This window comes from Puccinia triticina, chromosome 8A, assembly GCF_026914185.1.
Source record: "Puccinia triticina chromosome 8A, complete sequence".
NCBI classification, from domain to species: domain Eukaryota; kingdom Fungi; phylum Basidiomycota; class Pucciniomycetes; order Pucciniales; family Pucciniaceae; genus Puccinia; species Puccinia triticina.
Window position 1 is genome coordinate 2,720,582 of NC_070565.1, and position 18,134 is coordinate 2,738,715.

General features: G+C 46.3%; 3 protein-coding genes across 3 annotated transcripts; 2 read left to right on the top strand and 1 right to left on the bottom strand.

Annotated features, from left to right (window-relative positions):
- Positions 1–1,444: 1,444 nt before the first annotated feature.
- On the bottom strand, positions 1,445–3,313 carry PtA15_8A247 (uncharacterized protein; the record flags this gene model as incomplete). The annotated part of the gene is made up of 1 exon (XM_053171656.1): positions 1,445–3,313. One exon carries the CDS (start codon positions 3,311–3,313, stop codon positions 1,445–1,447), a length of 1,869 nt encoding a protein of 622 aa, XP_053022898.1.
- A 6,766-nt stretch (positions 3,314–10,079) lies between these two features.
- On the top strand, positions 10,080–10,274 carry PtA15_8A248 (uncharacterized protein; the record flags this gene model as incomplete). Its single annotated transcript, XM_053171657.1, has 1 exon — positions 10,080–10,274. One exon carries the CDS (start codon positions 10,080–10,082, stop codon positions 10,272–10,274), a length of 195 nt encoding a protein of 64 aa, XP_053022899.1.
- Positions 10,275–10,461: 187 nt separating this feature from the next.
- On the top strand, positions 10,462–11,801 carry PtA15_8A249 (uncharacterized protein; the record flags this gene model as incomplete). Its single annotated transcript, XM_053171658.1, has 6 exons — positions 10,462–10,567; positions 10,653–10,841; positions 10,919–11,031; positions 11,128–11,302; positions 11,388–11,628; positions 11,705–11,801. The coding sequence occupies 6 exons, from the start codon at positions 10,462–10,464 to the stop codon at positions 11,799–11,801; spliced, it is 921 nt and encodes a 306-aa protein (XP_053022900.1).
- Between the last annotated feature and the right edge of the window lie 6,333 nt (positions 11,802–18,134).

The following is an 18,134-nucleotide window of genomic DNA, read 5'->3' on the forward strand; positions in this document are numbered from 1 at the left end:
TGATGTTGATTGGCGGCCTTGTCTCATTGGGACCGGATTTTGCCATATCTGTGGGTAGCCAATGTCAAATTGTTGCCTTGTGCGGTTTGACCACAAACTTTGAAAAATATGTGTCTGTGGTGTAGACAAGCGTTCACTCTAGAGAATGTTTATTTGTACCCGTGGCGGCTACCTAGTACCGCTCACACTGGGAGTGGTGCAATAGCAATACCCGCCGGGGTTTTTTTTCATTGAAACGCACTCTCAAGCCCCAAAGGGGGTGCCAAATGACTCACTAAACTCTTGATGGCTGGGTGACCGGTCATCAGGAGGGCCCTAACTTATCAAAGTCCCTTGTCCCTTTGTGGCAAGCAAGGGAACCTTGTTGAGGTGTGACACACAACCCTTGACCACAGGGATGAGGGAATTACGCTCAAGTGGCCGTGTCTCACGTGTGAGGATCTTGGGGTTCTGGTGTAAAACAACTTCCATGCCCCAGGAAAGATACTTACCATGACCCAATTAAGAAATCTTTTGGAGCCACTAATCCTGAGCTTCTTGGCTTTGGATCCACCAACTCAGATTTATCAAATCCTGGATATAACCCATCACCCCATATGTAGAAATGCCCTACAGTGAAAGAGCTGGCTATGGCAAGCCAAACCTTCTTTTAGTTAAAAAAAAAAACAATAATTAAAAAGAGACATTCAAGGGAAAAAAAGAATAATAAAAATCAAGAAAGTCAACACTGCCAGGGAATGAGAGCATGTCCAAAAGAAGGAAAAAGAAATCTGAGCAGAGGAATTGATGCACAATCAAGCAGTGCTAGTCCCTTGAAAAATTTCCAGTGGCATTGTGAGAGATGAAATTTAAAATGAAGAAAAAGAAACAATTCTTTGATCCTCACATACAAGCTCTGTTGTCTTGGGTATAAGCCTTGCATGCACTTCACGCATGGCTCTCGCCAGCAAGTGCTTGCAAGGCTTTGTTAAGCTAGGAGAGGGCCATCGAGAGAGTTTTTCCTCACAATGACCGGCTAGAGAGGAGTATACATGTAACTCCTCTCAATGACCAGTCACAGCCGGCTGTTGAGAGGAGTATGTACACACCTCCCTCAATGGCCTGCGGGTTTAGCGGCCATCCAAGCTGCTAATGACCAGCCATAAAGGGACTGCGTCGGTTCTGACCACCCTCTTGATGGCCGGACAAAGGTAGCTGGGGGCCAGGCTACCCAGTTGCCCGGCCGGGGATGGGTGGTACCCGGGTACTGCACAGCTTTTTGCCAAAAAAATGGGCACCCGGCACCGCCGGGTACCAGTCAACATTCTCCATAATACAGTGCATTCCATGAAGATACCAAATTAATTATGGCAGTGAGAACAAGACAGTTTTTAACAGAGCAGATTTTTATCTAAATAATTGCAGCAACCCCAAGAAGCTAGGACTAGTTTGACTGCAAGAGAAATCAGGAGAACAATTTATTGACTTGTCTGAGGGTTTGAATACTTTGTTTTCTGATGATGTTCTGGGCTTGTTCTGTCAAACCTTTGATTCCATAGAAAAAGATGTTATTCACAAATCTCTTCAAATGATTGGTGAGTTGGTATCCATCTTTATTTTTGAATGTCAACCAGAGAGTTTTTTGTTCCCTTTCCATCCATAGTTCTATCATGTGCCACACCAACATACCCGCTGATCTTTGTCTCTTTTTACAGGAGAAAACTTCAGCTGCAAACCGTTTTGATTTCCAGATTTCTCCAACGTTTTTGACTGAATGAGGGTCTTGAAAGTAGTTTCTGAATTCTTCAAGCAATTTCATGGCATTTGCCATTTCTTTTTGATAGTCAAGGATCTCTTCCAATTGTTGGGATTTCTTTGTAGGTAGTATTGCAATAAGAATCTCAACATAAACCAGGAAAACGGGGCCAACATTAGCAATTCCAAAGAAAAAATCATGACGATCCCAGTTTTTTATGTCAATATTTGCTGCTTGTTTCCAATATTTGTACCAAGTATCCATAGAATACATGAACATTTCAATTCTGCGTGAAATCACTCCAGCTGACGCTCCTTCATGATGCTGTCTCAAAATACTAGCGGCTGTTTTAAGTTGATCTGCTTCTGAAAAATCCCCTTCTACAGGTTTGAGGAGTTTTTTCAGCTTGTTGCGTAGGTGTGATATGTTGTCTTCTTGGATTGAAGGGGGTATCTTGATTTGATCATCAATCTTGAAAATATCCATGTCAAAGTTTAACCTTGCAACATTGGCTGTAGTGCTTTTTTGGGAATGAGTTTTAAGATACATTGAGCTTTCAACTTCTTCTTCCATGTTTCCAAGATTTATCCCAGCTCTTTCCAAATCAGTCAAGATTTCTGGTGTATTATTTGACAATTCCAATTGCTGTGATTTCGGGAATCTGACTAGGATATCATCTTGAATGTTGGAGATCAAATGGGATTGAGACATTCTGAGATGACCAGGAGGCTGTAACCGTGACAAAACTTCCCATGGGTTGGTGTTCATTCTTGGAGTAACCCCGGTAGCGGGACGGGGATACTGGGCAACTGGTTTGATTATTGCGGGCATCGCCTTGAACTGTGAAGATGTTGGCTGGTAAGATTCGATGGTTTCAAACGGCGCATTATTTCTCAGATTGAAACTTTTTCTGACTGCCTGTATTTCTGGCTCGGGTATTAAAGAGTGATGAGGAACCGAAGAGGTTTCATGATGTTGGCCAACCTTAGACAGTAAGTCTTGAGCTGTAGAAATTTCTTCAGGTCGGAGGGGCTCCACCCTTGATTGAGTGGAAGCCCTTTCCGCGGACTTCAGGAACCAGCCGTCTGGTTGCGATTTTGGTTGATCATCTAGTCTAGTTGTGGCCACATTCGTATCCCAAAGTCTCTGGCTTGCTGATTGCAATATTGCTGGCCTGCTGGGCCTTTTTCTTATCTGAAGGTTGCTGGCCATCTGACTTTCGGCATCGGAATTGGTGAGCGATCGATACAAGAAACTGCTTTCGGGACGTCTTGCTGAAGTTCCGGCTGCGTCTTCGGGGGAGAACACTTTGGATTCTTCGTTGGTTTTGAGGGCTTTTCCACGTCCACTTGAAGTTGATTGCGTAGAAAGAGACATGAAATCGTATTCTCGCGACTTGATGTATCCATCTGTGTGTTTGGGATGTATGAAATCATCATTTGAATTCAATTTCAAGGACAATTCTGTTGAGAGATCCAAATGCTTTCGGACAGGGTACTGGAACTGATCAGTTGCCTTGGCGGTGGAAGCGATGATGAGCAGTACAAAACCAAGAAAGAAAGAATTGTCCCATTTCATGGCTGCTGAGCTTACTGATTTTAAACACACGGTGGTAAATTTGCTTTTGTGAATGGATTTTGATAAGGCGAAATGAAAATCGAGATGGATTGGAATACCAGAATCTTGCTTGTGAAGTGGTCGGATTGACGAGCACTGGGGACGAGGACCATTTTGCCCACCACGAGAACGGAAAATAACATTTCCCTCCAACAAAAGCCTGGGCATTCTGTTTCATCTGCCCAATATAGCTCAACCTTTGTTCATGGAACACGTCTTACCAAGTGTAACGCTTTTAAAATAACCCGCGACTTATCTCGAAACCTCGAGACTTGAAAAATTTCATGAGACTGATTGTTCTTCTCTTCTGTGGTAGTCTTCAAGTCTTATCAGGTCTTATCTCGTCCATTCCATGTGCAACAGGTCAAATTATTTTTCACTACATATCCTGGGTCTCACAAGCCTTGAAGTACACCGGTCGTGGATTTGTCTGAGCCTACCTAAATCGAGCTTAACAAAGCATCTCTGGAGGAGGGCCCCCCAGGGTCTCTGTCTCACAGAGAACAGGGACTCACTAAAGTTCGACCTAAATAGGTCTCTTGATACTATCGCCAAGAAAAGGGCGTATGGCTGCGATATTGATTATTTTACTATGTGAGCCTCGAGGTGCTCATGCGCAGGGCGAAAATCAAAAAACCATCGACGACGAAATGATTCTCTACTGATTTTGTATCGTATTATACAGTTTCCGAATGTATCGTTGGGATTTCATGTCTCCGGGCTTGAGTTGTGGTAGAGATCGCTTTAGAAAACCCATTTTCTGAAATATACCGGACTTCTGTGTATTGAAATATTGCTTCAGAAGGTTTGCTTGAGTGTCCGTCTCGAAACGTCTTTCTACATAATTTGTTGATCATGAACTTTCAATGATTACTGGGGCCGGCTTGTAACTTCGCAATAAAGCAAACAGAAGCCTACCAAGCCCTGCCTTTGCAAACTCCACAGGATGTTGTGACTAGGGTTTCGACGGCCCTTTCGGGTCGATGACCGGAATTTCGTCTGCTGAGTTCATCTCTCGTCGCCACCTCGACGGGTTCATTTCCCGGAGTTGCGCTACGTTGCGTGCCTATGACCATAAACACAGGAGGCTTCAAACCACTGTCTCAAGCGATAGTAGCACACTCCTGTTGATGACCGGACCCACGGATCATCAATGGAATGTGCAGCCCTCGTGTCCTGATGATGATGGCACTAAGAGAACCACTGCATAGTTATCCAACGTCAACTTTAGAGATAATTTTACTGATTAAAACTTACCACTTCATTTTGGGAGTTGAAAAATCGACTCCCATAAATTAATTTATCGACTCCCAAAACGTGTTTACGTCGCGGGGACCGTCTCACGACGTCCAACCCGGGTCCGCGGGACCAAATTTTGACCCGCGCGGATTTTGGGAGTCGGAAAATTAATTCCGCTATCCAGAATGGGAGTCGGAATTTTAATTTCACAAAAAATGCCAAAAAATAAAGAAAAATTTATACCTCCTCACTGAGGCGCCCAAAGCCCCCAAAAATTTTACAGCAGTCAGAAAGTGCTCTTAAGAGCACATGGTGAGCTGCACAGCAGTAGCACACCCCAGGAAATGGGTGTGCTACTGTGGGTCTAATTTTGGGGATTTCCTACTAAGGAAATCCGCCAAAGCATTAGCTATGGTGCCCCAAAGCCCCCCAAAGTTTTACAGTGCGCAGAAATACTGCTGAAAAGAACCTTGTGAGCTTTTTGGAAGTAGCACACCCCAGGCAAGTCACGTGCAACTGGGGGTCTAATTTGGCGGATTTCCTACTAAGGATATCCGCCAGAACCAGCTACTGTGCTGCAAAGTGCACCAAATTTTGGATCATCAAGTTAAATAATCTGTACTAAAACATTTAGCTGCAAGGCAGTAACCCACCAACAGAAATGATCTTGAGTCAGCTGGGGCTTTTGGTCATATCTACAATGTGGTGAACAAGAGAGATCCCTGTGTAGAAATGTCAGGACCTCCGCTGCTCCAAGATGTTTCCCGGGTAAAGTTGGGTGATCTGGGAAACTCAGCTCTGCTCCGGAAGTACATGTAGGGGCGCAATGATCAAAGAGCAAGTAAACTAATGTATACATAACCGCAAAGACACGTAGAAAAGCCGCAATAAACCATAAAATCCGCCATAAAGTACACAAAAGACAAACTCCGCAAGTCAAAACAACTCCGCCGCAAGTGGTAAAATCTCCGCCGTAAGGAATCTGTACCAGAGTAACAAGAATAACAAGAATAACCAGAATCCATGAAGAAGAACAAACATGAGATGATGGATTGGGAAAACTCTCCCCCCCCCCTCCGTGCAAAAAGGAAAACAATAGGGGGCTTCAAAATTGATCCAGGAAGCGTTCCAGGTCCAAACTCCAGGAAAGCCAAAACACAGCCAAAAAATAATTCCTGGAGGTTCTACATTGAGACCCCCAGAAAGAGGAACTTCCTGCATTTGAACCCAGAAGAACAAGACCTGGAAATGATTATCAGTTTTAACATGTTTTGTCCCATGCCTTTGGGGTCCCCAAAGGACCAGCTCATCCCCTCCACGCAACCACAAGTTGATCTGACCTCATTGGAATTTCTTGTACATTTTTTTTTTCATCAGCAGTTTCAAATTAGCTCAAACTGCAACAATTCCGACTGCTCTAATTGCTGTCGACTGGGAGGGACTTTCCCTGTTGACAGCCATATAAGGCAGTTGACCGGGAGAAGTCCCTCCCGGATGACTGCCTGATATGGCTGTCGGCCGGGAGGAACTCCTCCCGGTCGACTCTTGTATGTATGTGGTTGTTGACCGGGAGGTACTGCTCCCGGTGTGGTAACCCTGTTCCCACTCATATCACCATTCTCATATCATACATATCCCTCACATATCATCATTATTATTCCAGATTCAGATTCTACACCTCATTTTACCCCTAGTCACTCACTCATACCACCCTGAAATTCCCTTTGGATCAGAAGTTATTAGCATATACAGTTTCATTGGTATTTTCCTGCTTCTCACATTTCATCTACATTACATATTCCAGTCATCATCACCATAGCTACATATATTACACATTACATAGTGCTCAACATTACTTCACTTCATCATTACATTACATAGTGCTCATCATTACTTCACTTCATCATTACATTACATAGTGCTCATCATTACTTCACTTCATCATTACATTTCATCATTTCTCATCTTCAGACCTTGTCACATTGTGCTCATCATGATTTCCCCTTGTTGTATTTCCTCACATATATACTCCCCTCTATATGTTGTATCCCCACATTGAATTTCTACTCCATACACCCTGTATGACCTTTTCACCACACCATTAGATACACCTTCATCAGTACATATTTCACCACACCATTAGATAACATTGCCATTCACACATCTTATACACTTTCATACATACCAGAAATATATCCCCCTGCATATATCATTCACATTTGCACATCACCTTTCATCTTTGCCCCCCACTACTCCTCCACTCCTCCTCATACCCTACAGGTACAATTAGTCAGCTCATAGTATTAGTCAGTCTAAGATTATAGTAGAAAAGCCACACCTTTCTTCTTTTTCTTAGTGTTACACTCATCCCCAGTAGTATTAGTCAGGAAGGCAGCTCTTATATCAGCATCCTTGGCATAGCTTACAGTAGTACTAGTGTAGTTATACATTTCCCTTCCCAGCTCTATTCTCCCATTTAAGTAGTTCCACACCGGTCAACTGCCTTTGTTGACAGCCATATAAGGCAGTCGACCGGGAGAAGTCCTCGGCCGGGAGGGACTCCCCCCGGTTGACCCTTGTATGCATGTGGTTGTTGACCGGGAGGTACTGCTCCCGGTCAACTGCCTTATATGGCTGTCAACCCTGAGGTACTGCTCCCGGTCGACTGCCTTATATGGCTGTTGACCGGGAGGTACTGTACTACTGCTCCAGTCCCTCCCGGATGACTGCTCGATATGGCTGTCAACCGGGAGGGACTCCTCCCGGTTCCTCCCGGTCGACTCTTGTATGTATGTTATTGTCGACCAGGAGGTACTGCTCCCGGTCGACTGCCTTATATGGCTGTCGACCGGGAGTTACTGCTCCCGGTCAACTGCCTTTTATGGCTGTCGACCGGGAGAGACTCCTCCCGGTCGACTCTTGTATGTATGTGGTTGCCGACCGGGAGGTACTGCTCCCAGCCAACTGCCTTATATGGCTGTCGACCGGGAGGGACTCCTCTGGGTTGAGTCTCGACTGCTTGATATCACTGTTGAGCGGGAGGTACTTTCTAGCATGGCGGGCGGTGTACAAAAATTTGCTCGAAGTTAGTGTGCGGCGGTGGGAAAGATGATGTAGGGGTGTCAAAAAAAAGGCGGGGGTCCAGGGTTTGAGAAGAAAGGTGGGATTTATCCTCTTTTGTCCTCTTTTAATTTCCTGATTTCCTGCTTTCCTGGATGTCCTGGAAGGGCATAGGAAGAAGGAGATCAGGTCCGCAGGAAGCGTTCTAGGTCGCTCATTTTTCCTGGAAACTCCGACCTGGAACGCTTCCTGGATCAATTTTGAAACCCCCTAATGTGAGAAAGAAAACCATCCTCCTCCGCCCGCCCCTCATGCATGCCATCCGCCAAGCCCCGCTCCCAAAACCACGCACGTCATCCGCCCATTCCGCTCTCACGCGGATCTTCTGTCAACATTGCCGCACGTCATCACCCTCCATCAGACTCCTCTTGCCTTAGCTTCCTCGCCCCTGTCCAGCCTTCAATGCTGGGATCCCACACACCGCCTCCACCCCAGCTATGCCCGCTGATGTAGCCCGCTTTGGCTGCCACGGCTTCCCCCAGTCACAGCCTATACTATCCAGTCCACGCCGGCCTGCTTAAGTTGAGTCCAGCTCCGCCGCCGCCGCGCCAAGGACATAGCCCTGCGCTCCGCCTCGTGGAAATATTCCGCACTGTGCCGCTCCGCCCCAGCCTTGCGGAATACGCAGCCCGCGACCTCCGCAAACCCGTGCAGACACTTCGGGTCCCCGACCCGGTTTTTAGCATCACAACAAATAATTGCCTCCGTTATAGTTATTAGTCCCTCCGCCGCAGTTATTGGTCCCTCTGCCACAGTAATTTGTCCCTATGCCACAGTTAGTAGTCCCTCCGCCAAATTGAATAGTGCCTCCAACACAGTTATTAGTCCCTTCGCCACAGTTATTAGTCCCCCCGTCACATTTATTAGTCCCTCAACCACAGTTAATAGTTTGTCTGCCACAGATATTAGTCCCTCTGCCACATTTAATAGGCAGAGGGACTAATAGCTGGTGGAGGGACCAATAACTGTGGCGGGGGGACTGATAACTGTGGCAGAGGGACTAATAACTGTGTCAGAGGCACTATTCAATTTGGTGGAGGGACTAATAACTGTGGCAGAGGGACAACTGACTGTGGCAGAGGGACCAATAACTGTGGCAGAGGGACTAATAACTATGGTGGAGGCAATTAGTAGTAGATATGACCAAAAGCCCCAGCTGACCCAAAATTATTTCTGTTGGTGGGCTACCGCCTTGCAGCTAAATGTTTTAGTACATATTACTTAACTTGATGATCCAAAATTTGGTGCACTTTGCAGCACAGTAGCTGGTTCTGGCGGATATCCTTAGTAGGAAATCCGCCAAATTAGACCCCCAGCTGCACGTGACTTGCCTGGGGTGTGCTACTTTCAAAAAGCTCACAAGGTTCTTTCCAGCGGTATTTCTGCGCACTGTAAAGCTTTGGGGGGCTTTGGGGCACCATAGCTAATGCTTTGGCGGATTTCCTTAGTAGGAAATCCCCAAAATTAGACCCACAGTAGCACACCCATTTCCTGGGGTTTTCTACTGCCGTGCAGCTCACCATGTGCTCTTAAGAGCACTTTCTGACTGCTGTAAAATTTTGGGGGGCTTTGGGCGCCCCAGTGAGGAGGTATAAATTTTTCTTTATTTTTTGGCATTTTTTGTGAAATTAAAATTCCGACTCCCATTCTGGATAGCAAAATTAATTTTCCGACTCCCGAAATCCGCGCGGGTCAAAATTTGGTCCCGCGGACCCGGGTTGGACGTCGTGAGACGGTCCCCGCGACGTAAACACGTTTTGGGAGTTGATAAATTAATTTATGGGAGTCGATTTTTCAACTCCCTTCATTTTTACCCTAAGGGACAAATTATTTGAGCTCTTTGCCCAAGCGACCACAGGAGAAAGCCTGTCAGATGGAAATTGAACCCACAAGGAATTTATGTGTAGACCCTATGATTGACCAATGCACTCATTCCTCAGAACTGCTCAGCTTGCCCATCATGTTGTTTGCATGGGTGACTAAGGGTGACAATTCCACCGCAAGGATCATAAAATCCATTATAAATGAAGTGTGCTCCTCTGTTTTTACATTTTTTGCGCAAGTCACTTCAGGCAAGCCATGTGCTCTCATGGGCTTCGCTGAGTTGGGAACCTTGAAACCGGGACCCCGGGTGCATACCACATACCGCGTTTAGGATTACAATTTAAAGGCTATTACAGGTACATGTTCTCTATACACTGCAGAATTTCCACGAGCTCCTCAAGACTGGCTCTATGATTGATGGTTGCAGTTTGCCCAGGTTTGCTTTAGTTTGAGTTTGCCCCCTCAAAGCCGGTTGCTGCCGGTTGGCGATATTTTGAGCTATGGGGTTATACATATTTGTATGTATGTATGTATGTATGTGGTCATGTGGTTACAGATGCCCTATGGCACGCCGAAAACGAGCCGACCCCCGGGCCCCGCCATCCCAACTTCGACCCATCCCCTGGAAAAGTTTGCTATTGCAGGCTCACGCTGGAAAGTCGAACCGCCGATTACCACTTCCCTTCCCAATGGACCACGAGGCAAGACACCGATCCTCAGACCTAGGCGAGAAACATAACCAATCGGGATCAAAGACCCAGCAACGGAAGGACAACAGCAACGTACCAGTCGGAGGAAAGCCTAGAACCGCTGAGCAGCAAGAAGAGGAAGAAGAAGAGGAGGAGGAGGAAGAAGAGGAAGAGGAAGAAGAGGAAGAGGAAGAGGAGGAAGAGGTCGATCAAGAAGAGCAGGAGAATGTTGGTGGTATGGTAGAGGAGCCCGTAGAGCCCGACGAGAATCTGGTGATCGACGATAGCGCACAAGAGCAACTCAGTACAGGAAGAGTGGCCCCACGAGAGGACCTAAATTATGGTACGGAAAGATATCGTCTCTGATTGCGACCGATTTTTATCTCGGCTAATGAGCATGTATACGTGGCCCCACCCTTCGTCCGAAGATACGGACACATCGGCTTCTGTGACCGACTCGCTCACCTGGATATCTTGGTTTTGCTCCCTCGCCGGCCACGAATACTTTGCCGAAGTGGCAGAGGACTTTATCGAGGATGATTTCAATCTGACAGGTCTCACGACATACGTCCCATTCTATAAAGAGGCTCTGGAGATGATCTTGGATGTCGAGCCTGGTCAGTCAATCTCCAATCTCCAGACCTCCTTTTCACTTCATACATCATACCGACGCGTTGCCTGACTGGAGGATCAGAAGATGACAGCGTTAAGGTACCCGAGGTGTCGCTGGTCGAAAGTTCGGCAGAAATCCTCTACGGTTTGATCCATCAACGGTACATCATGACACGGCAAGGATTATCCCAGATGGTGAGGAACCACTAGTTTTTCCCCCCTTTTTTTCGGGTCAAGAGTAGTAGGGATTATGGGCGGCTCATCGATGCTGGCCATCCTTTTTTCCCATAGAATGCCAAGTACGAAAGTGCTCATTTCGGCTATTGTCCCCGTGTGTACTGCCAACCCTCCAAGGTTGTGCCATGTGGAAGGTCAGATACACCAGGGGACGGCGAGGTTGTTTTGTTCTGTCCGAACTGCATGGACATCTACCACCCGCCGAGTAGCAGATACCATTGCATCGATGGTCAGCCTTCTGAACATTACTGCCATAACCGCGTGTTGATGAAAAGCAATCTGATCGTCGATCTGCTCCCTCTTTTTTCTCATAGGTGCTTACTTCGGCACCTCCTTTCCCCATCTGCTCTTCCAAACCTTTCGCGAAAGCCCCTCGATCCTAGTCCCCTGGCCTCCAGCCTCCCTGTCCTCCCCCGAACCGCCGTGCGATCTTCAATCCAAGTCCGGCTTCATGACCGACTCTGTTACGACCTACAACTCAGCTCAATCCAAGATCTACGGGCCTAGGATATATGGTTTCCGCGTCAGCGAGCGTGCCCGCAGTGGGCCCCGAATGTAAGTTCTACCCCTCACTTCCTCCCTTCACCCATAACCCCAGACCCCTGATCCATTCTTTCACACGTCTCCATAGGCAATGGCTTCGGATCCGACCCGGGACCGAAGAACAGCTCCGTCTAGGCCTGGAATATCGCGAGCGAGAGCAAGTGGAAGAAATCGAAGGATCATGACGACGGCCAGCAAGGTTTATTCTGTGTTTATTGTCATTCTTGTTGGCAGGGGGGGGTCGAGTGGGTGAGCGCTGGATGTATAAAGGGACACAGTCCAAAGAAGATATTATTGTGCATGCTCTGTCGAGAGGACGAACGAGGTCGTCGAAAGCTTCATACTTTAGCATGCCCTTCTCTCCTCTCTTTCTTTAATGCACTGCTATTCCTCAACACCCTACTCATTAATATCAGCAACACGGCATCTTTACTCCTCCGAGCTCAACCCTGACCCTTTTTGGGGCTGGGGCAGCATGAGTGGTCTGATACATGGCTTTGTTTTATTGTGGAGTAGAAAAAATAGGCGGGTTTTTGAGAGATCTGAGATGCAATTTTTGTTCAAGTTTTTTTTCTTGTAATCTGAGAAAGATAATTGAAAGAAAATCAACAAGTTCACATGGGAAGAAAAATTAAGGTCAGCCTTTTTGCACACCAAAAATGGAGTGAACTATTTTCACTTCAGGAAATATTGGAGTGTGCAGAAGTGCACTCCAAAAAAATGTGGAGTGCACCATGCGCCCCCCCCCCCCCCCCTTGGTTGTACAAACTTGTCAAAGTCCTTGTCCCCGCTGCAGCCAGGGGGGGCTCCCATTTGGCCTGGTTGAGAATTGAGATGCATAGCATCAAGATCTCTCCCGCAGGGGGAGGACTTAGAACTAATCAGGACATTTGGCCTGAGATAGAGATGGCAAACGGGTACCCGCGCGGCGGTACCCGGCACCCGCCGGCGGGTACTCACCAGGGTGGCGGGTACCGCCGCCGCGGGTGCGGTACGGGTGTCCGTTTTTGTGCAATTTTTAGGCAGGTACCCGGGTACCGCCGTTTGATACCCGCCAATAATGCTACCTCTGTGGATGTCCCCGCCCCCCTGTCCTGTGTGATATCCCCGGCTGCGGCTCCACCAGCTGGCCAAGAGAGATCCCTCTTGGAGAGCTAGTGCGTGTATATCAGCCCAGCCTCTTGGCAAGCTGGTAAATACATTCACACATGCTTGCCAAGAGGGAACACTGGTATGCACACACCAGCTCGCCGAGAGGGATTCCTCTTGGCAAGCAGCCTCTCGGCGAGCAGCCTCTCGGCAAGCAGGTACACCACGGGTGAAGATTCAAAGTTTCCATCCAGAAAATTTACTGGATGGTAGGAAAACCCAAAAACCAATTGGAATTGTTCCGGTATGGTTGAAAGACCAAAAACCAATTGGAATGCTTCCGGTATGGTCAAAGGACCGGAGACATTCCAATCACAATTTGGGTAGCGTCCAAAATGGAATGAAGTCAAAATTGATTCGACTTCATTCCAGGAAACAGACCATTCCAGTTTTTTCCCTGGATTTTCCCCGGAATATTTCCAAATATGGCTGGGATTTTCCCTGGAATATTTCCAAATATGGCTGACCACGCCTCACAGAAGCATGGTCATATATATAAAACAGCACCACCAAACCACAATGTGTCTAGGGCAGTTGGCAAGGAGCTCACACAGCAGGCAATCGGATGTTGCACGCAGCCCGCAGCAACACCTGAGCCAAGGGGACCCCCTTTATGCGGGTGTTGCTGCGGACTGCGTGCAACACCCAATTGCCCGCTGTGTCAGTTGGGGTTGATCAGAAGGATGTTGCATGTTAAAGCCTCCCTTTTGTCCACCTAACTTGCCCAAACCTTGTTTTGAGCCTTCCAAAACCTGAGACGGCCCGTAACCATTCCAAATTGCACACAAAAGCAATTCAGAAGTGTGTTGGGGATCCAAAATAATTTTGGATTGCCTTCCAGTAGGGTTCCTGGAATTTTCCAGTGGATACGCCAACCGTCTGGCAATGGTCCCCCCTTGCAGGCAGACAAACCAAAATGATACTGGCTGGAAATTGAAATCATTTTGTTGAGCTTTGCCTGTGGTGTATTCACACACCAGCTGGCCGGGAGTAATCCCTCTGGGCGAGCAGGTATACACACACCAGCTCGCCAAGAGGGATTCCTCTTGGCAAGCAGGTATACATGTACCAGCTCGCCGGTTCCCAAGAGGGATCCCTCTTGGCAAGCAGGTATATGTCAGCCTCCGTGATGCCAAGGACTACTCCTTCTAGCTACACGTGGTGCAAAACTAGTACAAAAGAGTATAAAACTCTGGGACAAAAGTCCAAGGGATAATTCAAATGATATATTGGTAATTATGGCGTAAAAATATGGGCAAAAAATAGAGTAATTATATTAATAAAATTAATATAATTAAATTTAAGAGGGGCCTGATAAATCAGGGGTGTTTAATCCCTCAAAAGTACACACTGGGGCCTGTGAACAGGGGTGGTTTAAATCCCAGTAAGGAATGGTGGAGAATCTCAAGAGAAGGGGTTAAACTTACTAGAATTAAGCCCTTAAAGTCTTGAGGTTCTTCTGGGGTGAATCTGAGCAGATTCAGACGAAGGAATGTGGCTAAAATCAGCAACTATGGATCTTACCAGGCAGAGAACAAGTGTTGAGCACGTGTTGGAAGCGGGTAATAATCAAAGTGGGTGTGATAGAATGAGGAAAGGGCTATTTGGGCGGACAGAGGGCTCTTTAAATACCTTTTGCAGCCCTCTGGGGCGCCCAGGGGAGCCTCAGGGGCACTGGCCAACTTGTGGGCGCCTGCAAACAGGTTTTTTGCCGTGTTGATGGCGCCATAGAGGCTTGAAACCCTTTGGGGGTGTGCCAAGGGAGACTAAATCAATATTTTGATACCACAGTTCAACCTTGCTACATGTGTGGTACAGAAGGGGCTGAGACATGTGGCCATTTGTTCCAGAATAGGCCACAGTATTTCCCAATCTAGTGTACTGTGCATGTACTAGTCCTTCTGCTGTGTCAGGAATATTCTGTTTACATCCATGTGACATCATTACATATGTACAGCTTATGTAATGTATGTAGTGTTTCACGTGGAGGGGCAGACTTGATGTCATTACTTCCCTGGTGGTCGTGCTGTAATGTACAGGTAGCCCTTTTGGGGTTTCATTCATGTTTGGAGCTCTGTGCCGTCTTTGGGCGTAGTGCGCAGCACGCGGGTTTAGATTTAACTCAACCTAAGTTGGGCTATCTTCTAAACTAAACATAACACCTCAGTTTCGTCACTGAAACTGGGGTAAAAGCATATATGGTTATGTTTATAAGCATACAGGTGCATTCACACGGGACGTGGTGCACCTGTTAAGCTTTTTGAAGTCAATTTACACAAGGAAGGAATAACAATTAAGGGTACCTTGAAGTGAGGTACCCTAGGTTAAATTAGGCTTAGATTCAGAATATGGAATAATATTCCAGGTTTTATATGTCTAATTATAAGTAATAGCAGTACTAGTGTATCTTTCTTACGCAATAATATTTCATGTTTGCTTTTGATATTATGTCATGGTGGCTCTGACATAGTAGCCAGCTGACAGTATACATATACCAGCTTGCGGCCCCCAAGAGGAATCCATCTGGGCAAGCTAGTGAATGTACCTGCTCGCCAAGAGGAATCCCTCTTGGCAAGCTGGTGTGTGTATACCAGTGCTTGCCAAGAGGAATCCCTCTCGGCGAACTGGTGTTGTGTATACCAGTGCTCGCCAAGAGGAATCTCTCTTGGCGAGCTGGTATGTATAATTGCTCACCAAGATGAATCCCCTCTTGGAGGCAGGTATACGGATACCAGCTTGCCAAGGCCCAAGAGGGATTCCTCTTGGTGAGCAGGTACATACCTACAAAAAATAACTTGGCGGGTACCACCGGTACCCGCCAAAAATACCCGGGTACCGCTGCCGCGGGTGCCAAGTATGGGTACGGGTATCTCTTTTGGACCAAAAAAGCAGGTGGTACCCAGACACGCGGCGGGTACCCGGGTACCAATTGCCATCTCTAGCCTGAGAGAATCTGAAAGGTTTGGTGGGGGTCAATGTCATAACCATCTGCAGACCACAGTTTTTACCCAGTTTTTTTGTTTGTCTTGGTGGTTTGAAGGTTGTGTTTCTCTGAATCAAACTATCTATCCAGATTTTTGGGAATCCATTGCCCTTGCACCCCAAAAAATATCCAGTTTGAGATGCTTCCTAGGAGTGTTCCAAAGCTGGCAAATCATTCATTTAAACTCTTGCAACTTTGATCTCTGCTGTAACAACCCTCCCCTTTTTTCCTAGCATCCTTTCATCTACCAGTACCTTATATCTCACATCCGTTTGTCAAGCTGTCACATTTGTCTTGCCAAAACAATTTTAGTTACACAATTCACTATCATTACTGTGGCACAAGTATGGTGGTTTAGATCCCTCCAAGGATAAAGCTGGGGCCAGTGATGCAGGTGTGGTTGAGATCCCAGAAGATAGATAGTTTGTGACAGCTCTGTTTATGAAGCTTAGGGCAAAAACCCGTCACAATAAGGGTTTTTGGGCCCTAGCACTATAACTGTGCTGATGTAAACACTAGTAATGTAAATTACTAAACTTGTTACGTGGTAAATATGGACACTACAAGGGTTTTAAACACTCTTCAAAAGAGGAAGATTTATTATGTAATTAACAATATATAATTATTAATTACAGGGAATAAATTTGACGTAAAAAAGTAGGTGGTAAGCGCTTAAACTGATTGGCTGCTTGACAGAGGCGGAGGTCTTAAGGCAACTACTTATAAGGATAAAGCTTTAAATATGCTAATAAGGGATTTTTTATATTTAAAAGTTTTAATCCAGTGGATTTTGCGTGCTGGGGATGGTTTAAAGGGAAAAAGGGCTACAGTAGTAGCAGAGGAGAATATTCATGGCAAACTTACGGTTTATGGGTGGTGAATGGTCTGGGGGATCTTTTCCTGATGGCCAAATAGGCCTCTATTTATAGAGGGGACTTCAGTGGGCGTAACCACTAAGTCCTTTTCTCCCTATGGGAGTATCCTGAGGTGTAGCGGTGAACAGGGCTTGGCTGTGGGCAATTTATTTGTATTAGAATAGACTAATTTCCCTGACTCTGTCACATGACATGTTTATAACCAATTGTCATGTGAAAGAGCTTCAGTAAAAGTCTACATAATACTTTCACGGGGTATTTTTACACGAGTAATATTACTCATTAATGTACAACAGTTTATTTTTATGTACTTTGTTTGTTTTTACTAAATTTTTGTATGTAATACTATTTTTGGGCGCTTTCTGGGGCCAATTCTTATTTACACAATTAGTACATGAAGGAATAGGAATAAGGGGTTACTTTGAGTGGGTGACCCCCCTTAAATTATGATGAGAAATCTGATTCTGCAATAATAATTTAATAATTATTATTATTTACTCAGTTATTGCAGTCTTTTGGATACTTGATGTATCTCTAAGGCTGACAGTTTGAGAGCTGGTCAAATCAAGGAAGGGGTTAAACTCACTTGCGTGTATCCTTCCTGGTGCAACAACAAGCTCAAGCTCAAGAAACAATGGTAAGAGCAGGCTTAAGACAGCAAAATCCTGAAAGCAAGGTCTGTTGGATTCTTGATAAAAGGATCAAGATGCACCAGGAAAATAAAATAGTCAGTTGATGACAAGTGACATCAAATCAGCTCCAGCCAGTTACCCATCATCTATCCAATATCTATCCACTATCTACCCCAATCTCCCAACCATCTCCTCACTTCCACAATTTACCAAGGAGGTCCTGTTCAGTTTTTGATGAGCCCAACTGATCCTCAGTTCTTTCCAGTTGATACTCAGCTTTGGTATCCAGCTCATACTCAGCTTTTTTGCTCAGATCATACTCAGCTTTTTCATGCAGCTCACTCTCAGAATTGGAATAAACCCTTTTGACCAGTCCTTGCCCAGGTGATGCTCAGCTTTGTACTAGTCCTGGCGCAGCTGATGCTGAGCTTTGTTCCAGTCCTTGCTCAGCCTTTTCTTAGTCCTGTCCCAGCTGATGCTCAGCTTTGACCCAGTCCTGGGCCAGCTGGCCAGCTGATGCTCAGCTTGCTGAGTATCAGCTGAGCCATGCCAGGGAAAAAGATGGGAATCAGCTTGGACAGGACCAGAGCTGAATATCAGCTAGGCTAGGGCCAAAGCTGAGCATCAGCTGAGCCACGGCCAAGGCTGAGCATCAGCTGAGCCACGGCCAAGGCTGAGCATCAGCTGTGCCAGGGCCAAAGATGATCATCAGGTGGCCAGTGCCAAAGCTGAGCATCAGCTGGGACAGGGCAAAAACTGAGCATCAGCTGAGCCAGGGTAAAATCTGAGCATCAGCTGGGCCAGGGACAAATCTGAGCATCATCTGGTTTTGTCACATTGATTTCTTTGATCCGGACACCTGTCATGTGAGCCCTAGAT